This window comes from Pipistrellus kuhlii, unplaced genomic scaffold, assembly GCF_014108245.1.
Source record: "Pipistrellus kuhlii isolate mPipKuh1 unplaced genomic scaffold, mPipKuh1.p scaffold_m20_p_13, whole genome shotgun sequence".
Lineage (NCBI taxonomy): Eukaryota > Metazoa > Chordata > Mammalia > Chiroptera > Vespertilionidae > Pipistrellus > Pipistrellus kuhlii.
In genome coordinates, this window is record NW_023425438.1 from 24,707,848 (window position 1) to 24,735,390 (window position 27,543).

At 38.1% G+C, this 27,543-nt stretch overlaps 2 protein-coding genes across 4 annotated transcripts in view; one reads left to right on the forward strand and one right to left on the reverse strand.

Moving 5' to 3' along the window:
- LOC118717354 (ankyrin repeat and SOCS box protein 3) overlaps positions 1–27,543 on the reverse strand; it is a 57,655-nt gene that overhangs the window by 23,729 nt on the left and 6,383 nt on the right. Inside the window, exons 2-4 of one of the 2 annotated variants that reach the window (XM_036435311.2) lie at positions 20,388–20,508; positions 18,085–18,293; positions 14,067–14,225 (exon numbers count right to left, since the gene is read on the reverse strand). In XM_036435311.2, coding sequence (XP_036291204.1) covers positions 14,067–14,225; positions 18,085–18,280 — 355 coding nt within the window. In that variant the 5' untranslated portion in view covers positions 18,281–18,293; positions 20,388–20,508. Of the gene's footprint in view, positions 1–14,066; positions 14,226–18,084; positions 18,294–20,387; positions 20,509–20,561; positions 20,702–27,543 lie in introns of both variants that reach the window. The other variant, XM_036435310.2, reaches the window with a different exon arrangement.
- Positions 20,712–27,520, forward strand: CHAC2 (ChaC glutathione specific gamma-glutamylcyclotransferase 2). 2 transcript variants are annotated; one of them, XM_036435312.2, is made up of 3 exons: positions 20,712–20,846; positions 25,121–25,156; positions 26,756–27,520. In XM_036435312.2, the coding sequence occupies exons 1-3, from the start codon at positions 20,712–20,714 to the stop codon at positions 27,137–27,139; spliced, it is 555 nt and encodes a 184-aa protein (XP_036291205.1). In that variant the 3' UTR covers positions 27,140–27,520. The 2 variants fall into 2 exon arrangements, with proteins under 2 accessions (XP_036291205.1, XP_036291206.1); XM_036435313.2 differs by lacking the exon at positions 25,121–25,156.

Below are 27,543 nucleotides of genomic sequence, written 5' to 3' on the forward strand. Positions count from 1 at the left end.
AAAATCAATAAAATATATTAAAAAAAAAAAAGAAGACAATATGCTTTCATTTTGTTAAAATGCTATTGAGGGGAGAATGGAATGAGCAGGTCAGGAGATACAGTCTTACAAGGATTGAAAGGTTTCCCATCATTACCATTTGATCAAAAAATGACAGCCCAGCCGGGTGTGGCTCAGCGGTTTAGCGTCGGCCCAGGACTAAGAGGTCATCGGTTCGATTCCTGGTCAGGGCACATGCCCAGGTTGCAGGCTTGATCCCCCGTGTGGGGCGTGCAGGAGGCAGCCAATCAATGATTCTCTGTCATCATTGATGTTTCTATCTCTCTCTCTCTCTCCCTTCCTCTCTGAAATCAATAAAAATCTATTTTAAAAAAGTGACAAAAGCTACTGACAGTTGAAGGAGTAATAGTGCAAGTTCTGTATCTTAGATGTTTTTGACATCATAAACAGCAATTATTGTTAAAATTTAAAATATAGAAAAAACTTTGCTTATTTAAATTAAAAGGGGACTCTAGATAAACTGCAGAATGTTGCTAAAGAAGTACACTTTATAGTAACTGAAACTAATGATACCCACTTTGGAAAACAGTATGGAGGTTCCTCCAGAAATTAAGAATAGAGCTACAATATGATCCAGCAATCCTCTTCCTAGGATCTACCTGAAATTTTTGAAAATGTTTATTCGTAAGGATATATAAACTCCTATGTTCAATGCAGCATTATGCACAGTAGCCAAGATACAGAAACAACCTCATATCTTCCAGTGAATGATTAGAGAGGATGTGGTTCATACACAGCCAATAAGAAAGAATGAAACACTGCTATGTGTAACAACATGGATGGATCTTGAGGCAGTATCATGCTAAGCAAAATAAGTAAGATGGAAAAGGAGAACCATGTGATTTCACTCATATATAGGATATAAAACAGAAAGCAACAATCAAACACAGTCAACAGATGAGTAGTTACCAGAGGGGGGCAGGATAAAGAATTTAAGGGGCAAAATTTATGGTGATGGAGGGAGATTAGACTTTGAGTGGCGAACACATAATGAGATAACCAGATGTATTATTACTGAATTGTACATTTGAAACTATGCAGTGTTACTAATCAATGTCACCCCAATACACTTAATTTAAAAATAAATAAGAAAATAATAATGGCTCCCAAGTTGCTGGTAAAGTAGATCCTTTGAAGGAATAGTTTGCATGCCTCTAAATACCTAAAAATCATGTGCCCTTTTACTAGTTGCAGGAAATTATTATATTTTATTTTACATATATCTAACTTAACATTAGTACAAGATATTGAAGTCTAACATCATGTACATGTAACAGTTTATAAATCCTACTGAGTGAGGGTAAATATAGGTGTAATGCTATTTAGGTTGACAGAACAAACATGTGGGGCCAAACTTTCCAGAATGCTACCTACCACAAAACTTTCCTCTGTAGGAGTTAATGAAAAAAAGAAAGAAAAAAGAAAAAAAAAGCCAGAAGAAAGCTATATAGGGCTTAATAAAAATGTTACACACATAACCATACACCATTAAGTAAATGAGGTATATTGTAAATATTGTAAGTATGAATGAGGCTATTACAATGACTTGTTAGAATTATAAGTTTGACTAAATATCAGCATCTATAAAAAGATAGAGCAGAGCTGTGTTTAAAGTTTGACTTTATGTATTTGGTAACAGGAAAGAAAAAACAAGATTTTTAAATTTTATTTCAAGCATATAGTTTTTCTGAATCTTCTACTGCAGTCGGAGGCAGGAATCATCAATTCTCAGTTAAATATTAGAGAGGCATTAAACAATCAGATTAAGGGCCAGACTTGAAAAATGCTAATACAGACATAACAATAGAAAAATAAAATACGTATAGTATAAAATATTTTAATAAATTTACTCATTATTATTGAAGATAACATGCCATTGATATTCTCTTAACTTTGCATATTGAATTTATACTTATTTCCTTCATAAGAATTGTCAGAAGTTCTTTACTGAAGAATTTTTTTTATCTTGGAAGGTTTCAGAAATTTAAACACCATGGCTGAGATCGTACCACTGTAGAAGAAGTTCAATAAATCTTATTTCTAAGTTAACATTCAAGGGCACTATACTAGGGGGAAAAACAACAGTTTTTCAAGCTGTTATTTTTCTATAATCAATCTAAAGTCAATCTAATTTTGGATGGAGGTCATAATAGAAAAGGAAGAAAATCTGTTTCATATCCAATTCATATATCATTATCAGTGATTGCTGGCAAAAATCATTCTACAGCCAGACCCTGAGCTCAAGATTATCAGGTTGTCAGTGGTGATATATGAAGCAGGATGAAGATAAGTTTGTTTTTCATGAGTTAACCTGACCTTATAAAAATGAAAGTTGGAAAAATGTGTTTTGATTAAGTACACTATGAAGTCAGAGACAAAAGTTGTTTTCACTTTAATATCATAAATACATTAAGATATCTGATTTCTGAATCTCTAGTGAAACAAACACATAAGCAGGTAAATAACATTTTTATAACTCTTACTAATTATTTCAAACTAAGACAAATTTAATGGTTAATAATTAAGAAACGGTAGTTACCAAAGTTTATTTAGAGCTTGCAACTACTACCAAAGCCTCTCCTTTGGAAATAATGGATTAAGCTTTTGTCCTTATATATCAGCTAGAGGCCCAGAGAAGTAGCTCACATCCTCTGGCCTCAGCTGGCCGCCCCGCCCATTACTGTTCATAGCTCGCTGCCCCGCCCCCCCTCCAAAACTTGTAGACCTCCGCCTTTGTGCCCTGCCCAGCCCAGCCCACAGGGAGAGCTGCTGCTCTCGGACCAGGGGGAGGGACCAAGAGGTGCTCAATGCAAAGAATTTAGGGCATTATGGCCATGGGCCTTTTATAATACAGATTTACCACATTGGAAGGAGGAGGAACCATACTATAACAATATATGATATATATCAATAGAAGTTTATTTTTTTTAAAAACAGACTCAAGCTTCCTATTTGTTGACCACCTAATCCATTAAAAAGTATTCTCCTTGAGGAAAGAAACTGTATCTCATCCCCCTTTATGCCCAGTGCCAATCATAGACAGGAGATAGGCAATAAATAATCATTGACTGGATGAATGGGGGAGTGGAGAGGAAATTTCAGTGACCTCCGGACGCTTGCTCTGATGACACCCCGCCTTGGTCTGGTGCCCTTCACCTGCTCCACCATCCTGCTGCAGCCGATGCCCACCATGTTCTGTTTTCTGTCACCTGCTGCCGATGCCCACGATGTTTCTTGCGCACCCTCTGGTGGTCAGCACACATCATAGTGATTGGTTGTTCGGTTGTTCCACTGTTTGGTCTATTTGCATATTAACCTTTTATTATATAGGATGTTTAACTGTATCTCTTCTTTTTTAAGTTCTATATGAGCTCTATTCTCCATTATACTCTTCATTTTTCTACACAATTCAACAACAAAATAATCTTTGCATTGTATACCTAATTCTGTTAAAAACTTTATTCCCTATCTCTTTCAGGAAGCAAAAAGAACGGTCATAAGCCATTTATCTATTGCAATCCTTCTCCGGTCCTGTGGTTATACTGACATCTGGTGGCATTAAAAAAGAAACTAGACTGCAATGAACAGGGATTTTTTTTCCCTAGTGTTGCTAGTTTATTCTATGTGATTCTAGGATTTATATTTTTCCAAGGCTTTACCTATATCCAAGACAGAAGAATTACTCAAGTTCTATACTAACTCCATTGACAGAATACATTAGTTTGCAACCCTTCGCTTTGGCAATGTGACTGGCAAGGATGTAGAATTATTTAAAGAATGTCAGTGGGTATGTAGGATTGCCCACAGTTATTCATTTCATAATTAAAGTTTGTAATCAAAATGATTATAAAGTAGGGTTTTTCCATTAAGAATATGTACATAATTTCAAACCATTCTATATATTATGATAGATTCCTAGAATGAATCTCAGCCATGAATCTTTTACCTGAAACATAGTATTTTATTGATATTTAGAGAAGTTTTGTCTAATAGTATAATAAAGTTACATTCTTTCTTATAAAGTAGTTATGTCTTCCCAAGGACTAACAATCTTAATCTTAAAGATGTTCCAGAAAAAACCATGACCTCATAAAATTCACTATAATAGAAATGTAACAAAAAAGATGTCAGGCCCTAACCAGTTTGGCTCAGTTGTTAGAGCATCGGCCTGTAGACTGAAAGGTCCCAACTTCGATTCCGGTCAAGGGCATGTACCTTGGTTGTGGGCACATCCCCAGTGGAGGGTGTGCAGGAGGTAGCTAATTAAAAATCAATAAAATATATTTTTTTAAAAAGATGTCAGGAACACTCCATCCAATTCTACATGCTGCCACTGACAACGTGGCATTACTTGTGGTTTCTGACAGAGAAAAGTCTAATGGCCAATTAGATAGACATCAGAAACCATATCCAGAAAAACATATCCATCAATCACATGGAAGTTCTTAAAACACAAAAAGCATACCAATATCTTATTATATATTGATTTTTTTCCATGTCTCCCCAGCAACAGAGTCAAGAGAAATATTTGATTTAGGATAGCACACTGTTAAACTTACTTCTTCTAGAACTACAACACTGAATCCTACCACTTTCTATAATGACTCAATTCCCGTTTTTAAAGCATTCGTATAGTAGTATTCTCCTACTAGGAGCCACCTCTGTAGGTCTGATCTCCATATTATGACTTAGAGAAAAAAAATCATTACACTGAGGAATCCCTATCAGAGAAAACGTACATTGCAAATTAGTCTTCATCCCAAGGACTCCTATTTACATAGGCGCAACACTTGTATTTCAGTCATTCTAACCTATGATGATCATCTACAATTAACGAGCCAATAACAATAATTATTATGAAGAATGAAGAGACAATTGGATTAGCTATGCAATGATCCAATTTGATTTCCACACATAGGTATTGTACAGCAGTGATGCTCAATATCGTTCATAGACTGGCTGTCAATCTGCAAACTGTTACCAGTCTTCAATGAGCTAAGAAGTTTAGACCAGAATGTAAATCACTGATGTCCCTGAGCACACTGTTTAGATCAGCAGACATTTTTCTTGAAACAAGACTTCTTTGATGAAGGAAACAGTACACTGATATATATTCTGGCTCAAGCCCCTTATATCAATACACTGACATTTTGAGTATGATCACTGCTCTATGATACCTGAAGAGAGCAAGGATCACAGTATACAGATGGGGAGGGGGCGAGGAAGAACTCTCTAGGTTATTCTACCATACATTAGAATATTAAACTATTGCAAAACACTGAGATAAAAACTTTATTTACTTTAAAAATTAATAAGGACTTTCAATTTTAATGTAGCATAAAATAAGCATTCCCCCTTACTCTTCTTAGAAAGCATCCAAAAGCAATTAGTCCAACATCAGCAAGGAAGAAATAAAAACATATCCTCCATTTTTAGCAAAACTCCCCACAAAAGTAGGTAAAAATGCTCCTCCAGAAATGGAGGTCAGTCCTGGGTATTTGTGGGAGGAAGGGAAGAGACCATGTCTCAGATGGCAAAGTAAACTTCTCAAAGGTGAGAGGCTCCCTCTGCACACAAAACCTCTGATCAGCAGAGGATAGATCCATGCGCTGACAGCAGGACTTCTCTGGGCCCAGTGAAGTCTGCAAGTCAGAAAGAGTGGGGTCTAAACAAAGAATCACCAAAAGAAGCTATATTTTAAGAGTAATTGGTCTCTGCTTCTATAGAAGGGAAGCTGTATTGTCCACTAACTGGTGAAAGATAATAGCTAAATACACTCACATCCAAAAAGCCTGAGTCAAAAGGAAAACTAGCTAGGCAGGAATGTGGCTTTAACTCCCTCCCATTTAAAAATCTCCTGAGAACAGCTGATTGAGCACAAACTCATGTTTCCAGATGAGTTGCCACAAAGGAACAAGCATGAATCCACACAAAGTTACAAAAAAGAGGGAGAAAGATACAGAACAAACTATTAGTAGACCCCCCCCCCCAATAAAACTTCTCATCATAAAATACTATCACAAAGGGGATGAAAGTTATGGTTAAACCTTTTTGCTATACATTTTAAAAATAAAAAAGTTAAGTTAGTGAAGAAAGACAATACTAGAGAGGATGGACATTTCTTAAAAGAACCAGAAGACTTCAAAAAACAGGAAAAGTAAAGTGAAAATAAAGAGAAAGAAGATTAGAGAAGAAATAACAGATATGAAAAACAGGGTATTCAACATATGAATAATTAGAACCCAAGATAATCTTCATAGTAAAAGAACAAATATTTAGAGATAAAATTCCAGAAAGATTTAGTAAAATAAAGAAAATATGGATCTATATCTTGAGAGGGTACACCATGTCTCAGGAAAAACTGACACAACAGATATGGAAAAATATTGTCACAACAAAAAGAAGGGCCCTGGCCAGTGTGGTTCAGTTGGTTGGGTATCGTCCCATGGACTAGGAGGTTACCAGTTCAACTCCCAGTCAAGGGCACATGCCCGGGTTTTGGGCTCTCACCTGCATGTGACACAAACACACACCTTCTCTCTCTAAAAATCAATAAACATTAAAAATTATATAGCAAATCAAACTATCCTATATAATAAAAGGGTAATATGCAAATTGACCCTAACAGCAGAATGACCTGAAAAGACCACTCAACTAGACACAATGAAGTGCACTGACCACTTCTCTGTCCCTCCCCCTGAGCTGGCAGGCTCCCATTGCCCAATGGCAAATAATGAACTGGGGGTGGGTGGTGGCGGGGGTCAGGGCCAGCTGCAGGCCCTGATCGCAGGCCAGGCCTAGGGACCGCACACATACACAAATTCATGTACTAGGTCTCTAGTCCAAATATAAAATCATCCATCGATTATGAATAGACAAGAACTCAGGGAACGTGATTTCCTTAGGTTCTTTAGGAGAACTCCATTAAAGGAAGAATTTAGCTAACCAAGCAAGGTTAGAAAAACCATGACAAAATAACTTTTGAACTATTTAACCATAAAACTAAGAAGAAAATGAAATGAAGGAATTACGTCTCAACATATGTGTAACTCCATCTATTGGAAAAAATCCTCATTATTAACTGATACGCCTGGTAAGATTCCAGAACAGGATGCAAAATGTTATCTCCAATGACAAGGCAAAGATGACATGACATAACTAACAAAAGTTAGAAAGAGAAGAAAGGAAGAAAAAGGATTATATAAGAACAATATAAAAATACTGATTTCCTCATCTTTAAAAGCTAGAAATTTAAACCTATCAATTAAACATTCTATATGATAAAAGCCTAACTATATTAATAAAAAGGGTAACATGCTAATTAAACTTTTGGACAAAGCCATGGTGGCAGGGCGAAGGCAGAGGCAGTTAGGGGTGATCAGGCCAGAAGGGGAGGGCAGTTGGGGTGATCAGGCTGGCAGGGAGGCCACTTGGGGGAAAACAGGGGGGGAAAGTTGGGGTGAGCAGGCCAGCAGGCAAAGTGGTTAGGGGCTATCAGGCAGGCAGGCAAGTGAGCGTTACGAGCCAGCGGTCCCAGATTGTGAGACGGATGTCCAACTGCCAGTTTAGGCCTGATCTCTGCCGGTTTAGGCCTGATCCCATAGGACATCACCCAAGGGGTCCCAGATAAGAGAGGATGCAGGACGGGCTGAGGGACACCCCACTCCCCTGTGCACAAATTTCATGCACTGAGACACTAATATGCTATAATATGCTAAGTGTCTGGTCATCCAGTCATCCATTCAACCAATCAAAGCATAATATGCTAATGATATGCTAAGGCTGCTTAACTGCTCGCTATGACATGTATTGACAACCAGGGGGCAGACGGTTAACCAGTCGCTATGACGTGACTGACCACCAGGGGGCAGACGTTCTGACCGATAGGTTAGCTTGCTGTTGGGATCAGCCGATTGGGACTGAGCCTGTAGCCCTCCCGCAGTCCCTCACTGGCTGGCCAACATCCCATGTCCCTCCCCAACCCCTATCATGCACCAGTGGAGTCCTCAGCCTGGCCTGCACCCTCTCACAATCCATGACCCCTTGGGGGATGGCGGAGAGCCAGTTTCAGCCCAATCTCGCTCAATGCAGGAGCTGCCCCCTGATAGTCAGTGTCCTTCCACAGCAGGAGCTGCCCTCTGGTGGTCAGTACATTTCTGCATCAGTTGGACATCCCCCGAGGGCTCCCAGACTGTGAGAGGGTGCAGGCTGGGCTGAGAGACCCGCCCCCCTATCACGAATGCACAAATTTCATGCACCAGGCCTCTAGTGACTAATAAAATGACAGGCTGTATAAATATACTTAATTGTATGAAAAGAGTATAATATAAAATGATAAAAAGTTACAGCAAAAAACATAAAACCATATAAAAATGGATAAAAGTGAACAAAACGTGAAAGTAAAATTTTTTAAATGTAAATTTTTACTGAATGCTATACTTTTTTTGTTTGTTTTTTTTTTCCTTTCTTTCTTTTTTTACATATATTTTTATTGATTTTTTTACAGAGAGGAAGAGAGAGGGACAGAGAGTTAGAAACATCGATGAGAGAGAGTCATCGATCAGCTGCCTCTTGCACACCCCCCTCACTGGGGATGTGTCGCAACCAAGGTACATGCCCTTGACCAGAATCGAACCAGGACCTTTCAGTACACAGGCCGATGCTCTATCCACTGAGCCAAACCAGTTTCGGCTGAATGCTATACTTTTGATCTGGAAAAATTCAAACCCATATTATTAAGAACTAATATGGCCTCAAGTAAAAATACTTATTTATATTCCTTGAGGAATATGATTACTCTTTCTACTGAAAAATCTAAAAGTAACTCCAAAGATAAAGTTTAATTGGTATAATATACTAGAGGCTCATCGCACAAATTGTGTGCAGGTATGGTCCCTAGGCCTAGCCTGTGATCACGGTCATCTTCCCCAGCTGCCAGCAGCCACCCCCAGTTTGCCATTGGGCAATGGGAGCTTGATGGCCAGGGGGAGGGACCGAAAAGTGGGCCGGTCCCACCCACTCATGGCCCCGCCCCTGCCGCAGGTTTGTGTGGGACAACCAGCAGGGCGGGAGCCTTGTCCTGGCACCTCTCATATCCCCCGCCACCCATCCCAGTTCCCCATTAGCCATGTGGTGATCAGAGCCTGCAGGGCGGGGGGAAGGACCAAGAGGCCAGCCATTCCCACCTCCCACAGCGGGGTGGCCTGTGTGTGTGGGACGACTGGTGGGGCGGGGGCCTTGGCCTGGCACTGCCCGCATCCCCCACTACCCACTCTGGTTCAGCATTTGCCATCTGCTCATCAGAGCCTGCTGGCCAGTGGGCAGAATGAGAGGTGGTCCGTGCACCTCAAAGTGACTGGTCAAACAGTCTTTCTGGTCATTTTGTTGTTATGGTCACTGGGCTGTTATTATATAGGATATTAAATATATGAATGCTAAACCTCAAAAGTCCTTGCTCCTCAAAAAACAACCCTATAAATGACTATTGATCCCAGAAAATAGCAGTGAAAAGTGAAATACATGGTGGTTTGTTCACTTTTGGAATACATAAGCATAGTCAGAGTTACAGGATATGTCACGTAAGCTGAAGTATGACACATTTTACAGTTAAATATTGAAAAAGGCAGCCTCACATAACACTGTTTATAAAACACTTTGTTCTTATTAAAAAGTACTGCTATGTTTAACATCGAAGGCTATACAGAATAAGCAGAGACTCAAAAAACATGAAAAATAATCCATCAAAAGCCAGAACTGCATGCTGTGCAGTTCCCACAGAAATTGTTTTATGAAGTCACATTGGGTTGGATTTGAGCCTCCAATTTATCAGTGTTATTTTATACATAGCAAAATAAAAAGTAAACCTATTTCCTATATATAATTAGCTGGATTTTCACTTAAAATCTGCTTTATTTATAAATAAGAATATTTGTATTTCCACAGCAGTTTTATAAACCTATCCTTAGACTATTTATATTTACTAGGTATGCATTTATGAGGCAAGAGAAAGGGAGTAGGAAAAGGAGAATACAAGGGCAAAATAAATAAGGGGGCAGGCTCCTTATTAATATATAAACTTTAAATTACACACTAAGCAAAAGGTATTCTAGAAGGACAATTTTCAAGTAGAAAGATAAAGAGCAGTTACCTGAATTGCCCCTTTCTTGTGGTTTTCTAATTTCTTACTGCCATCAAACTAAAGAGCTGCCTTCTGAAATCATTTTTATGAAAATCTTGATGAGTTGTGTGTAGAAAAAATGTTCCCATTATAAACTGTGGAGTTACTACTCTTTTAACTCTCTGCATTTAACCTTAGGTTTATTATAATGACCCATGACTTTTGTCAAGTCATCTGGCAAGTTTCCATAGTTTTATACTCATTTTCTATCCCTTGATATTCTGGTTTTATATTTATAGCCCCTAGCAACAGTCTCTGTAATAACTGGACCATTGGGACAGGTGCTATAAAATGCATGGAAATATTACTTCCTCTAGAGAAGAGGACAACAAACACCGAAGTTTCAGTGAAGAACTGTCTTGAAAGATAACTACAGCTGAAAATGGTTTGGTTCAGTGGATAGAGCGTTGGCCTGCGGGTTCGATTCCGGTCAAGGGCATGTACCTTGGTTGCGGGCACATCCCCAGTAGGGGGTGTGCAAGAGGCAGCTGATCGATGTTTCTCTCTCATCAATGTTTCTAACTCTCTATCCCTCTCTCTTCCTCTCTGTAAAAAATCAATAAAATATATTAAAAAAAGAAAAAAGAAAAAAGAAAGGTAACTACAGATGGGGAAGGAAGCTATACTAGATGGGCAGTCTCCCTTTCTCATTTTAAGTCTACTTGGTCCAGCCACTCTTCCTCACCTACAGATCATCATCTATAGAATGTTGCAAACCATGAAATAGCCTGAGTTTTGTTTTAATAAAAGACTCTCTTCCATTATATATCAAAAGATGGGTCACTATGTTTATTTAAAAGAGGCAGAAAGACACAGGTAAGCAAAGCAGATTGCTAAAGTTTGTCAAATTATTTACCAGCAGAGCAGACCCTGGAGCCCAGTGCACCTAACTAAAGAGTCATATGTCCATTCTTTGACATTATATTCTTGCAAAAGCTAAGACTGTGCTTTTCTTTAAAAAACAAAAACAAAAAATAAAAAACAAAACAAAACAAAAAAACACTCTTATAGCTCAGCTGGCGTAGCTCAATGGTGGAGCATCGACCCATGAACCAGGAGTTAACAGTTCAATTCACGCTCAGGGCATATGCCCAGGTTGCAGGCGCCATCCACAGTGGAGGAGGAGCAGGAAGCAGCTAATCCATGATTCTCATCATTTATGTTTCTATCTCTCTCCCTCTCCCTTCCTCTCTGAAATCAATTTTATATATATAGTTTGTGTGTGTATGTATACATATGTGTATACATATGTGTATATGTATATATATATAAAATACTGTTATCTACTTCCAAACTATTTATAATATAATTGATGCAACACTTGTGCATGTAAAAGTACTACAGGACAAAAATCTCCTTGGGTTTAAACCCCCGCTTGAGTTAAATTCCTTTTTGTATTAGCTAATACAAAAAAAAAAATAATTAAATGGTAAGTTTGCTGTCAAAAAAACTAAATCCTATTATTAAAAATAACTGATTAAAGGTCATTTGTGGGTTTGAATTATCTTAACAACTCTTCCTTAACAGAAAAAAAATCGCAAGCTAACTATATTATGAAATAAAAATTACTAAAAACTCTGCGTTTCTAATTTTCTCTAAATACCTACATAAGTAAGCATAATACTAAATTTCATAAATGAGATTTATATTTTGAAACTATGTGACTAAATTAGCATTTCTCAAATAGTCCTATAAAATATTACTGTTCTTTATGGCTCATAAAGAAAAAAAATATTTCGGTCAAATACATTTCAAAATGCTGGGTTAAAGTTAAAACAAGTGTTTTATAAGAGGCCACTCAGAGACCTTCCTTCTTTCATTCAACAAATAACTTATTCAATGCCTACCACGTACCAGGTACTAATGTGATTTTGAGGGTATGACAACAAATAAGATCAATAAAATGCCAGCTCTCATGGAACATTCTGTCTAGTGGAAGGGACAGTCAATAAACAAAAAAGCTAATAAAATAACTGCAGTCAGTGATAAGAGTTATGAAAATACTAAAATAAGGTAACCAAGTGCAGAGGATACTTCAGACTGGGTGTACACATTAAAGTACATGGCTAATGTTTTTTGTTTCCGTACACTAGAGAATATAGCACACAGCATTTTCCCAACACATGTCAATGAACATCTATTTATAGCTCAATGAATCAATTCAGGAAATGCTATTCTAACTAATATACAAACAATAGCAGGATAAAGACTCAAACACAGCTTTTCTGATCCTAAATACAATGTTTTTACAATTTTCTCCACCTGTAAAAATTGAAATAATAACAATACATATTTCGTAGAATTATGGTGAAAATTAAATGAGCTGCTTTGCCCAATTCCTGGTCAGGGCACAAGCTGGGTGATCCCCAATAGGGGATATGCAGAAGTCAGCCAATAGATGTTTTACACACACATCTCTCTCTGTGTGTGTGTCTCTCTCTCTCTCTCTCTCTCTCTCTCTCTCTCTCTCTCCCCCCCCCTCCCTTCCTCTCTCTAAAAACCAATAAAAATAATTTTTAAAAGTTACATGAGCGCCAAAGCTGGTTTGGCTCAGTGGATAGAGCGTCGGTCTGCAGAAAGGTCCCAGGTTCGATTCCGGTCAAGGGCATATACATTGGATGAGAGCACATCCCTAGTAGGGGGTGTGCAGGAGGCAGCTGTCTGATGTTTCTCTCTCGACATTTCTAGCTCTCTATCTCTCTCCCTTTCTCTCTGTGTAAAATCAATAAAATATATATATTTTTAAAAAATTACATGGGCTAATTCATGTAAAACACCTGAAAAGAAATTGGTATACATTATGCTCAATAAATGTTATTGTTACAGTTAATACAACACTCTAGAGCAGGGGAGGGGAATGTCCTTAGCCTATGAACCAGGATATCACAGTTTGATTCTGGTCAGGGCACATGCCCAAGTTGTGGGCTCAATCCAGCCTATCAATGATTCTCTCTCATCATTGATGTTTCTATCTCTCTCTCCCTCTTCCTTCCTCTCTGAAATCAATTTAAAAAAAATTTTTTTTAAAGAAAATAGCCCTAGCCAGTTTGGCTCAGTGAATAGAGCATCAGCCTGCAGATTGAAGGGTCCTAGATTCGATTCCAGTCAAGGGCATATGCCCAGTTGCGGCTCCATCCTCAGTACAGAGCATGCAGGTGGTAGCTGATCAATGAGTCTCTCATTGATGTTTTTATCTCTCTCTCCCTCTCCCTTCCTCTCTGAAATCAATAAAAATATATTTTTTTAAAAAACATTAGCTGGAAATGTCTTCCATAAAATCTTCTTAATATCTTAATGCTATATAAAGCAAAAAAGCAAACATAAAATACTCTGCCTGGTCTTCAGAACAAAATCAAGAACAACCATGATTATGACAATTCCGAACAGATTTTACAACTTTATATATATTTAAAGATATTCCCAGAGGCTATCACTCAAGGATGTAAAATGAGGGGGAAACCTTTAAAAATATCTTTTTGATTTCTGAATCAAAAAATAGCAGTATAACATTTGCCAAAGAACATACTTTAAGTATTCAGCTTGTGTGAATAAGAGGAATTAAGCTTAGTTTCTTTTTTATAAATATTTTTATTGATTTCAGAGAGAACAGGAGAATGAGAGATAAAAACATCAATGATGAGAGAGAATCAACTGGATGCCTCCTGCACATCCCACACGCAGGACTGAATCTGCAACCTGGGCATGTGCCCAAACCTCCTGGTTCGTAGATCGACACTCAAGTCATGCCAGTGGGTTTAAGCTTAGTTTTTTTAGCAAAAAAAAAAGTGAAATAGAAACTTGAATCTGTACCACAAATAGCATATCTCACCTAAAAACAGTGGCGTGGTTTCCTCTAAAGTAGTTGCATTAGGATCTGCCCCAGCTTCTAGAAGAATCTGTACGATCTTCCAATGTCCTCGATGTGCAGCAAAATGTAATGCAGAGAAGCCCTCAAAAGTCTTTCTCCTAATGTAGTCTTCAGATGAATCTATGAAAGAATAAAAAACCATTAACTAGAAGATATCAATTCTATTTCTTGGAATTAAAAAGCAAAAAGACTCCAAGAAACATTAAAATAATTACAGACAGAAGGGCTCATAGTTTAAAACACTTCTAAAAAAGTCAAAACAAGTCTGACAGGGGCCATAGTGTGAACAGGTCTCTGGTATTCTTTACACATAATTTTAGCCCACTCACTCATTTTCTCATCTTTAATTTTTGACGGGTAAAGGAAAGGGAGTGGCAGGAGTTGAAATGTAACACAAATGCAAAATATGAAGATATTCATATAGTAACATTGAGGTGATTTAAAACATTCCACTCTGGCCATTTAACCAAAGAAGGGAAAAATCCCCAGTGGGGAGTGTGCAGGAGACAGCCGATCAATAATTATCTCTCATCACTGATGTTTCTATTTCTCTCTCCCTCCCCCTTCCTCACTGAAATCAATAAAAGTCATTTTTGTTTTAATTTTTTAAATGAGCCCTGAGTGTCTTTAAGACCAGAAAATTTTGAAGTGCTCAAAAAATGAGGGTATGTCAAACAAACACAGGAGACAGTATGAAAGAGCACTCCATGATCAAGGTAAAACAATATGGGCAAAAAAATTCAATTACATTATATTGGATTGTCACCCAATGTATAAAATAAATATCCATGCATATGTAAATGACTAAATAAATGGAAGAGAAAATATATTCAAATATCAGAAAACTTCCAAATAATTTATTTAAATATTCTCCGGAAAGGAAGAGAAACAAAACCTCCTATGCAGTTATCTATGGAATAAAGAGAAGGCACTTCTCACTTGAGATGAGAAACAGAAAAGGCAGTTTACCACTACTAAATTAAAATATTAAAATATTTTACCTATGTATACAAAAAAAAAAAAAATACACACATACACATCTACCTAATAAAAGAGTAGCATGCTGCCGAAACCGGTTTGGCTTAGTGAATAGAGTGTCAGTCTGCAGACTGAAAGGTCCAGGTTCGATTCTGGTCAAGGGCATGTACCTTGGTTGTGGGCACATCCCCAGGAAGGGGTGTGCAAGAGGCAGCTGATCGATGATTCTCTCTCATCGATGTTTCTAACTCTCTATCCTTCTCTCTTCCTCTCTGTATAAAATCAATAAAATATATTTAAAAACAAAAGAGTAGCATGCTAATTGACCGTACCTTCATGATACCCACCAATCAGGAGTATGCAAATTAACCCAACAAAGATGGCAGGTTAATTTGCATACACAGGCACTGAGTGGCCAGGGGCAAAGGGGGACACTTGCCTCATCGCCATGGCTAGGACGCAGGTGTTCTGCACCACCCCAGGCCGCTCCCGGCCTCTGGGCAGCATGGGCAGACGGAAAGGAGGCTCTGGCCAGAGCGAAGGCGGTGCCAGCAGCCAGGGGAAGGAAGGGCCATTCTTGCACAAATCTTCATCCAGCGGTTTCAGAGTTAGCTAAATATATACATACAGCTATTTAGCTAACTCTGAAACCACTGGACCAGGAAAGTAACATGATTTAGCAAAGGCAACAGGGTTGGAGTTGGAAGACCTGGCTGTCCTTCTGACGCTGCCCATTATAATTTGGATTTCTCTTTGGGTAAATTACTTAAACTCTCTGAGCATGGTCCCTTAAGAATCAAGCAAGGGTAAAATAGCTGGTCCAACCCTGAAAGAGATTCAATAGAATGAGATATACTATCTCAGATGTTACAAATTTGGTAAAGTCTCCAAAATACCATTTTAAGAACATTCTCAGGGATCAACCGAAGGACTTGTATACATGCATATAAGTACAACCAATGGACACAAAACTCTGGGGAGGGAGGATATGTACGGGGGGGGGGGGGGGAGCATTGGTATATGTACCAAAAAAAAAAAAAAAAAAAAGGAACATTCTCAGGACCAAATATAAACTGATTTGGAGATTCCAATGACCAACTGCCCTCCTTAATTAATATGTGGGGGCCAGAGAGACCTTATCTGGTACTGAACCATCAACCTCCACCCTCTCACTCTCTTCCTTTCCCTACAAGGATTCTTGGAAAAAATGACTTATAACTTCTATTTCCTTCTCACTAAAAGGCAAAGCAGTTTCTGCTTCTATTGTCCTTACTGAAATTTTAAATGGTAAGGGCATTAAATATTTCCTAATGGACAAACCCAAAGGGCACTTAAGTTCTTTTATGACAACACGTGAGTTCTTTTTTGGCTGTACTTTGAGGACTGGGGCCACGTCAGCTGGAGCAGTGCCAGCCACTGACACCTGTGCCAAAATGACAAGGAAGTCACAACTCTGTTTCCTGACCCAAAGTGTCCTTTTACTTATAAATAATAAACTTGCTTACTTGTTTAAGTGATAGGTGATAGATTTTCATTTTATTATCTGCAAACCCTTAAGAGGGAAAGCAAAACCACATGGTTTTAAATAGAGTTTAGATATTTAGGTAGAGATTAACAGGAGTAAGATATTAAGATCAGAACTTTATCTCGACAATTGAAACACAATTTAATGAATCCAAATACATTTAATATGTGCCAATCACAAAGGATGATAAATGTCAATTTCAGATAGATTTGTAGTCAAGCACTTGCACGACGTACATAATTTCATTATGTTTTATTTAGAAAACGTTAAATATAAAACAATTTCAACAAGAAATTTCATGTACAAAATTCTCAGACACTGTTTAAGAGGTACATTTTAGGAATCTCTGCCAGGTTTACTAATATTAGATGAAGTTCAAGAAAGTAGAAATTATATAAGACACTTTTTACAGAGGACAAGAGAATTATCTTAAAGGCCCGGTGCATGAAATTCGTGTACTTGGGGGAATCCCTCAGCCCAGCCTGTGCCCTTTCACAGTCCAGGAGCCCTCGGGGGATGTCTGCCTCAGAGGCGGGAGAGGCTCCCACCACCACCACTGCGCTCACCACTGAGCCTGGCTTCTGGCTGCTCCTTAGCGCTGCCTGATGTGGGGAGAGATGACAGTGTATCAGGAAATGGGCTTTTTGACAAGAAAAAAATATTCAAATCCATGCCTTCATGAGTGTCAGAATTTTTCACTAAGGCTCGTTTACTGAGCCCTTCTCTCAGTAGTGTGCTAGCAAATGTGTAACTGCCTCAGGGAGGAGAAAAACACCTGGTTATAGCACTGTTTGTATATAGGAGGCGACAGGGAGACTGGCTGATTTCTGTGGAGTAAAAACTCCCACATAGCTGGTTCTCAGTTACAAACATAAAGTCAACTAATACAGTGACTTGAAAAGAGATGTGCAGTGGCACATGATTGCTCCTTGTCCTATGACTCTGTTTTATTTGTTTTTTTACAGCACTTTTACCTTTTGCTCTTCTCTTGGTGAACTGTTTAGGTCTTTATTATCTGTTTTCCTTACAGGAATATAAACACCATAAAGGCAAGAACCTTGTCCATCCTGTTCTCTGTGTCCTCAGCAAATACAAAGTCAAAGTAAAAGAAAGATTCCCAAAATTAAGGAAACTGTAAAGTATAAAAAAGAAAGACTAATTCAAGCAAAATACTAACACTATCAATAACAGTAACCCTGCTCCTTTTGTTTGGAAAAAGAAAAAAAACGATGACCAGAACTACCAAATACTTAACCATAGCATTTGTGCTCAGACAATAAAAAAAATGGGCCAGGCACAGGCACTACCAAAGAAAGGACAACATTTACAACCCACGGCAGGCAATCTTATCATCCTTACCAATGCACAGGCAGTTATTTTATGGTTATAGGAAGGGAAACAAATAAGCCATATATGACCATTGGTTTATTAATTCAGCTTGCAAGCCCACCTTCCCCCACCTTGAATTTACCTTACCTGCGTTAATTAGCATCCGTAAACATTCTATAGAGTTGTGATAAGCTGCTTCATGAATTGGCATCCATCCCCTATTATCAGCAACATCAACGCTCCGTCCCTTTTTGAGCAGTTTTCTTAACACTTGAACATTGCCTTCCCTGGCAGCAAGTCCAACCGTAGAGCATGTGTCAGAGTAAGCCTCTGAAAAATCCATTCTTTTGACCAACCTACAAAACAAGGCAGAAAGAAAATACTAGCGTCAATAAAACACTGAACTCCTAGAGATTAGCAGATCGAAGTGGACCCGTCTAACAACCCTCACATGAGGAAGAGTCTGAGATGGAGAAAGAAGAAGAGTCTGAGATGGAGAAAGAGACCTGTCAAGCCAGAGCCTCTGCTAATCTAACCCAGGAAATCTCTCTGATGAATTGAGATTCCTTGGAATATTTTTATTAAAAACAGCAAGGGAATTGTAAGTGTTCTATCATTCCTTCTCTGGAAATGTTGCTTGAGCAGCTCCTTCCTGCAGGCTTCTGCACCTACTCATATTCCCACTAAAATGTACTCACTAGAACTCTGTTGATGAGAGAGAGCTAAATACCTCCAGTTAATCCCAAATGCATTCAGAGATGGCAATTTAGTGACCAGCAATGTTCAGCCTCAAGAATCCTACATAATGAAAGGTTAATATGCAAATTGTTCCCTCAGAAGTTTGACCAGGAGACCAGGAGTTTGTTCACTTGCTATGACATGCACTAACGACTAGGGTGCGGCAGGGACATGGCAGGTGGCCTGCAGCAACAGCAGCTGCGGTAGCGGCAGCCAGGGTGTTGAGGGAGTGAGGGAAGGAGGTGACAGGGAGACTGGGAGGCAGGGACACTACCTGTGCTTGAATTTCATGCACCAGGCCTCTAGTTAATTTATAGTCCTCTACAGCTAAAAGCTAAACCCAAAAAGGTTGGAAAAGAAGAAAAGAACATTGAAAAGAACAAGGAAATCTTCTTTTCCTGCCACAGGTGGTCCTTTGCAGAAGGGGCTAAATACTCAGGTCTCTTTCTTTGATAAAACAGTGCCATTAACTAAATATATTAAGACACATTAAAAGCATCAAAAAAAGATGAGTTCACCTTTCCTATACCAGCTCAGAAATTTCTTCACAGCATTATTGCTCTTTTCCTCATCATCTCCCTTCAAAGTTCATTTCAAGTCAATCCCCAATATAGTTCTCAATATATAACTCTCACAAAGACAATTTCTTGTTAGTCACCCTATGAGGTGGGTTGGGCCAAGATTCAGAATTCTCAAGGGAATATCTCCCAAGGGATAGTCCCTCTCGGTAACATTCTGACCCCATCTTTCTTCTTAGTGTTTCTAATGATATTGAGGGATAGTTCAGGAAATACCAACAACATGTCTAGTCTGATACACGTGAAAAACTTTCTAGAACCACATTATAAATAATTTATCAAGAAAAGAAAGATTTGAGAAAAGAGATTTAAAGAAAGAAAATATAAAAGGAATTGCTTATTCTTAAATTCAGCTTTTCTTTGTAGCAGTTTCCTGCTGATTTCTTAAGAGCAGAAATAACTCTTTGAACCTGGGTGTTTAGCAGTTTTAATAAAGCTAAAGACCATGAAAAAGAAATTCTCAACAAAGAACAATCATTTGGTAAGGCTTTTGTTTTCATAATCTGAAACACAGCTGTAATAGTCCAAGTGAGCTTCCTAAATAGTATTTTCAAACAGTATTACCAGTGTTACCAGCATATCGTTACACTTTTTAGGATCCTTGACCTGTTGGAAAAACTCATGAAAGATATAAAGTTTCTCCTCAGAAAAATACCCGTAGACCCCAAGTTTTGTATACAGTTTCAGGAGTTTCCCTAGATAGCTTCCAAAGCCTGTACCTGAGCTGAGAACCTTTGCCTACGCTTTTCTGAGCTGCTGAGAATACGAAAGACAAATAAGGTCGTTTTCACATAAAATTTAAATATATAAGCAAATTTCATTGCATTAATAATAGCTCTTTCACAAGCATTAAAAATTCTGTGATAAATTTCCTGCTTCAATTTGAAAGGTAAAGAGACAGGTAATTTTTAAAAGTGTAAAGTCAAATATGGATTACATTCCCAGTTTGCACTCTTCCGGCTGCTGTTAAATTGGCAGAAATCCCGTTTGCAAAGTAGAACAAAATGTCTTTCTACAATCTACATGCCAACTGCCATACTCTCCTGGGTATCTTAACCACACTGGCCAGGACTCCTGCCCTTTCCATTCTCCTTACCCAGCCCCGTTCGGGAAAAAAATTAAGACAGTTCCAACCTCAGAGGCACAACCCCCGAAAAGGATTGTGGGTATTGTAGTTCTCAGCACACGCGCACCAGAGGAAGGTCAAGCTGCAGGAGAATCTTGTTTAGCATACGGAAAGTCCAGCCTTCTTGCTCTCTAAGCAAGGAAATAAAAGAACACTGACCGAAAGAGAGCCAGAAAACGCACCTCGAACTTCAAGTCCCAGTGTGCCTTGCGCCACCAATCAGGGATTGCGGCTTGCCGGCGCCTGCGCCGAGCGCAGCCGGTAACGCGTCCCGCAAGCCGCAATCCAGACCCGTTCAGCCTCCACGGTTGCCGTCGAGGTGCTAGCGGAAAATGTGGGTTTTTGGTTACGGGTCCCTGATCTGGAAGGTGGACTTCCCCTATCAGGACAAGCTCGTCGGACGCATCACAGGCTACAGCCGGCGTTTCTGGCAAGGCAGCACAGACCACCGCGGAGTCCCAGGCAAGGTAAGCCCCTAGCCCGACCCCGAAACTCACTGTCCCCCCCCCCGGAGCGCTGCTCCCCGCCGGCTGCCCGCCGCCGCGGGCCCCGCACCCCAACGCTTCCCAGGGCCAAGCCTGTGGGTTAGGGATAATGCTGTTCCATCTGTGCTCCTTCCTCTGCCACCCGACTCCAACCTTTCCCAAACCTAGGGTACTCCTTCCGAAGCTACTCGGAAGGCTGGTGGTTAGCTTCCTGAGCAGCAAGAAACATGGGCACAAGCACACAGGCTCGCCCAAGGCTGACGTGCTGGCAGGGGCCCTATCTTGGCAACTTCTGCCCCCAAAAAAGGCGGGAATATCAATCTTTGAGTCACCACGGAGTTGAAATACTAAAGTCAACTTGGAAATTCAGCTTTCTGGCCATTAAATTTGTTGGTATTTCTGCACTTTGACAGGCTTTCATTGGTTTGAATTTAAACGTATATGTTATTTCTGCGGTTTCTTTGTACCTTTTCAAAGATTTATTTTATGACACCTACGATCACAGGAGAACTCGTTTCCAAAATTACTTTGGGTTATTAAGAAACTTACTTTGACCACTTTGGTTACACGTTAAATGAGTTCCCCGTTTATTATTTGAGTTAACACAGTATCCATTAATATGTCAGCATTATTTTAATGTTTCTGGATGGTTCTTCTCTAAATTATAAATGTGAAATATAAGTTCTTTGATCTGTTTTTCAGTTAGTCATGCAGACACTCATCTCATATTTGTACAGAAAAATAGTAGTAGCTCACTGCTTAGGAAATCAGCCTCGTGCTGGTTGAAAACAACTGATCCGTAAGGAACACTGAATTTGAGTAACAATGTGGATAACTTGAACAGTTGTTTTAACTAACTTCCTAACTTTTGGAAGAGCACAATAATTTTTATTGCTTATATTTTCTTTAAAATGTTTTGAAAGTTGTAATAGCTTGATTATTGGTTTTCTTCTTTTTCCCATTTCCTTCCCGTTGCTGCCATCATTACACTCTTGTCTGTGTCTGTGGGTTATGCATATATGTTCTTTGGCTAATCCCCTCACCTTTTTGCATCCTGTTCCCCTTTCCTCTCCCTTCTCCCCTCTGACAACTGCCAGTCCATTCCATGTATCCATGCCTGTCTCTATTTTGTCCCTCAGCTTATTTTGTTTATTAAATTCCACATTTAAGTGAGATCTTATGGTATTTGTCTTTCTCTGAGTGGCTTATTTCACATAACATAATCTGATATATAATAAAATACTCTGAAAGTTATTTGAGCTTGATTACGTTTTTTTTTTGTTTTTTTTGTTTTTTTAAGAAATTAATATTAGCCGAAACCAGTTTGGCTCAATGGATAGAGCATCGGCTTGGGGACTGAAAGGTCCCAGGTTCGATTCCGGTCAAGGGCATGTACCTTGGTTGTGGGCATATCCCCAGTAGGGGGTGTGCAAGAGGCAGCGGATCCATGACTCTCTCTCATCGATATTTCTAACTATCTCTCTCCCTTCCTCTCTGTACAAAATCAATAAAATATATTTTTTTTAAAGAAATTAATATTGGCCCAAAAGCATGATATCTAAAGTGTTAGAAATTAGGTGCAGAAAGAAATTGGGGTTAATTCCAAAGAAATACCTACAGTCCTAGAAAGAGGGGCCGAAGGGGGCCTATAGTAGCTTGCACCAGTAAAGAGACATAGGATTAAAATCACAAAAAGAGCTTCAGTTAGAAGTCATTTTACCTCAACTAGAGTTGGTTAATTAAGAATTTGACTTCAGCTGAAACCGGTTTGACTCAATGGATAGAGCATCGGCTTGGGGACTGAAAGGTCCCGGGTTCGATTCCGGTCAAGGGCATGTACCTTGGTTGCGGGCATATCCCCAGTGGGGGGTGTGCAAGAGGCAGCTGATTGATGGCTCGCTCATCGGTGTTTCTAACTCTATCTCTCTCCCTTCCTCTCTGTACAAAATCAATAAAAATATATTTTTAAAAAATTTTTGATTTCAAGGTAGATGACTGAAAACAGGAGAGTAACTTAGAGCAAATGCATATATTATAAGCCAACAGAAACTTCATGGCCAAAGTATCGCCAAGAATGCTATAAAACAATATTTAATACTTTAAAGAACTAAGTTAAATAAAATACCGATTGAGTGGTCAGATAGGAAAGTTTAAAATTGCCATTCTGGCCGAGACCGGTTTGGCTCAATGGATAGAGCGTCGGCTTGGGGACTGAAGGGTCCCGAGTTCGATTCCGGTCAAGGGCATGTACCTTGGTTGCAGGCATATCCCCAGTGGGGGGTGTGCAAGAGGCAGCTGATCGATGACTCACTCTCATCAATGTTTCTAACTCCCTGTCTCTCTCCCTTCCTCTCTGTACAAAATCAATAAAAATATATTTAAAATTGCCATTCTGAAAAGGAAAGCCCTAGCCTTGGCTCTAATTTTAATGACCAAATATTAAATAATTACAAGTAAGCTCAGCAGGCCTTGCTCAGTAGTTGAGGACTTATGAATCAGGAGTCACAGTTTGATGCCCAGTCAGTGCACATGCCCAAGTTCAGGGTTCAATCCACATTCGGTGTGTGCAAGAGGCAGCCAATTGATGATTCTCTCTCCCTTCTCTGAAATAAGTTTAAAAATATATTTAATAAATAAATATTTACAACTAAGGTTTAATAGCATATTTTATTATAGTCAACCAAATGTTATTGTTTGTTACATAACACATTGAGATATGTACACTGTGAGAATAGACTGGTAAGAAATTATCAAGTTAATACAACATGGTTCTTTAGAAGACAGCCATAAAAGCCAGTATCTCTCTTTTTAATTAAATTTAATGAAAGATAAGTCAGGAAAGTCAGGAGGGAGGGAATAATTGCAATAACTTTAAAAACTGTAATAGTTTTACACCTACTTCTATTTAAATAACTACCATAGAAAACTAAAGGAGAGTCTAAGTAAGTACTAAGCATTTCTTAAAATATATTTTTATTGATTTCAGAGAGGAAGGGAGAGGGAGAGAGAGAGAGATAGAAACATCAGTGATGAGAGAGAATCATTGATCGGCTGCCTCCTCCACACCCCCTACTGGGGATGGAACCCACAACCCAGGCATATGTGCTTGACCAGAATCGAACCCCAGACCCTTCAGTCCGTAGGCCAATGTTCTATCCACTGAGCCAGGACCATTTTGGGCAGTACTAAGTATTTTCTAAGTATGCTGTTCTACTTTAAAAAACTGGAAAAAACATTATTATTCACTTCACATTTTTCTTAACAGTGGATCACCAACCTTATATAAATATTAACTGCCTGACAAATCATATAAAACCTTATAGAAGTACCCATCAAATCAAAATAACATAATTGCTACATAGGAGTATGATTTTTACAGCAACATGTGCTCCTAGTCAGTCATCATTCCGTATGAAATGTATTATTTTTAAACAAATGTTAGACTTATTTCTACACTAGTGGCCCAGTGCACAGATCCATGCACATTGAAAGGAAATTAATTAGAAGAAATATTTTAATATCAGGCTCCCTCCTCTCTGGTTCCAGAGTGTATCACCCGAGAACCACCAGTCAAGTTGCTGCAGCTCAGCAGTTCCTGCTTTGAGCACCTGCCCCCTGGTGGTCAGTGTGTCATATGTACCAGACAGTCAGATGGTCACTTAGCCTTTTATATATATAGATTCTGCAAAGTGCTATTTACATTATGAAATTGTGCTTTCTTTTGGCTTCACTTAATTTTTTAACTAAGTTTAATCGAGCATCTATTTTATATATTAAAAAACTGGCCATTTCTCAACCAAATGAAAATTTATTTAAATGTGAAATTTTCTTCACATCAGATAAAATTTCAATTTCAAAAAAAAAAGGAAACATTTTAGCACAAGATAATTGTGAACATTTATTAAATCACTAACTTTTCTAGATCAGCCTTAGTTATGGTGTGTTTTTTAATATCTCCATTGTAAGTCAACATAATATTGTATTTAACTAATATATGCAAGTTGAAGGGAATAGCTTATAAAGGCCAAGATAGTTTGGATAAAGCAGATTCTCTTAATTCATACTTTAAAAGTTGTCATAAAACATAAGAGCTTTATTAAAAAGTGTCTATTATGAGCAAATGAAGTTTAAATATCCCATGTCAACGATAATTTGCTAATGCTTGGTTAGTTGATGAACTTTTATTAAGAGAAAAAAATACGTGTTTTACTTATTTGTTTTTTGTGTTTTTCTTTTTACTTTTTTTTAAAAAACAGCCTGGAAGAGTTGTGACTCTTATTGAAGATCCTGGGGTATAGTATTCATTTTTTTGTATAGTCTAGTTACATAAGTTGTTGAGATGTTTCTCAATTTTAAATGAAATTGTACTGACAATCGTTACAATTTCAACTGCACTAGATCTAGAATTCCTCTTTATTCATCTGTTGAAAAAAGTTGGATGCAGAATGCAAGGTACACAACAAAAGAAAAACAAATGGCATGTGGTCTCATTTTTTTTTTCTTAATGAGTTTGTTGATTGAGAATTTTGTGATCCTCTTTTACATGAATGGAGCCAGCCCAACTACCATTAAGAATGAAATGGACCCCTTAAAGCTCTCCTCACATTTGCTAGGAGTCTAATACAGGGAGTCCCCTAAAAAAATGTATACATACTCTAACAGCTGATAGCTCACTTCTGAAAATGAAATATGTTTTAATAAACCCTGCCTTTATAATTATTCAAAATATGCATATACATTTTTAGGGTACACTCTATATTTCCAGCAAAAACCCCAGGCAGGAATTACTGCTTTCTTTATTGTCTAAAATTATCAACAGCACAACAAGTTTTTTAACAGTTTTGGAGCACTAGGAAACCTTTATTTACTCAATAGTCCTTTTCAGTCATTTTATTGAGGTATAGGTTAAGTTTAATAATGTAAAATTAAAGATTTACCTGTGGAAAGGACTTTGACATACAAATATCAGCCCCTAGCAACAGCAGATGACTAATGGTAAAATTATGAGATGCTTTCATAATTTATATTAGGAATGGTATCGGTAAAAAGGCTTTAAACTAGTAACTATAAATCTTAATTAAAGTTAATAAATGATACTTTGTTTGTATAAAATGTTAATTCATTCAAGAGGATGCTTAGCAAGCTAAAGTTTAATAAAAACGCTCAAGAAGATAGAAAATCTGTATTACAAAATGTAAATGTTACATTTCACAGATATTTTATTTATAGCAAAAAATATTAACAGCTAAAATAGATTATTTTTACTGACACTTTGTTCATGGGCTCTCTTGACAAAAGAAGTTGTTATGTAGTATTCTCAAAGAAGTAATTTACAAAGGATACTTGCAAGTTTAGGCAGTGAAGAGATGAATAAATAAACTGCTTATCCTTAAGTAGTTTTTTTTAGGGGGGAAAGAGGGGGAACACCTAATATGTAAAAAGATGAGTGATGCTCAGCTCCTAGTACCCCTACCCCAGCACCCCAACACTCATATCCAAGAGCCTCTGAGGTAGGCTTCAGGGTGGCTTTAACACTCCATGCAGCAGTTTGAAAACCACTGCCCTACCATCAGTGAAATGCTTATGGATTTAAAGCTTCAGAACCTCAGTCGTAATGACCAAATGAAGACCTGATCTTTTTTCATTTCAGTCTCGTTAGATAAAAAACATATTTTCAAAAATTTAAAGATAATTATCCTGGTGTGCTAGGAAATGTTTTCAGACTGAAGAATTTAAAATCATTTCCTTTATTGTTTAGTATGTACCTCTTTGATGTACTAAGTAAACTGCATTGATTTCTAAGAATAGACAACTTTTCTTACATCACAATGTACTTCCACCTACTTTACCTTGTAAATACTAAATAATATATCCTTTTCATTTTTCAATAGGGTTGTGTATGGGGTGTTGCTTACAGACTGCCAGCAGGAAAGGAAGAAGAAGTAAAAGCATACCTTGACTTCAGAGAGAAAGGAGGCTACAGGACCACAACAGTCATTTTTTATCCAAAAGATCCCACTACAAAACCATTCAATGTGTTGCTATATATTGGAACACATGACAATCCAAATTACCTCGGTCCTGCACCTCTGGAAGATATTGCTGAACAAATCTTTAATGCAGCTGGTCCAAGTGGAAGAAATACAGAATACCTTTTTGAACTTGCAAGTTCTATTAGGAATCTTGTGCCAGAAGATGCAGATGAGCATCTTTTCTCTTTGGAAAAATTAGTAAAAGAACGTTTAGAAGGAAAACAGAACCTCGACTGCTTATAAAGAAATAATCATTGACTTTTCCAGAGAAGCAGAACTTTTAGTCTTCAAGAATAGTTGCACTGCACAATGACAATATGATTTGGAAACATATTTACTTGAAGATCTTATTTTTAATGTTGTAGTCAAGATATCATCAAAATTTATAGTTAATTCCAAGTGTCCTGAAATACATATATATTCAAAGTATAGGGTATAGTTCAAGAAAAAAAATGTAATTTTTAATAATATAATGATCTCCTAACTGTATATTGAACACTTGATCATGAGAAGTGAGTTCTGTAGAAAAATGCAAGAAATTTCAGAGCTTGTTTTTTAATCAGAGTAAAAATAATTTTATTGTTTCATATCACAATACTATTTTGAAGTGGTAGAGAATTAAATCGAAAGTCTAATAAATATAATAA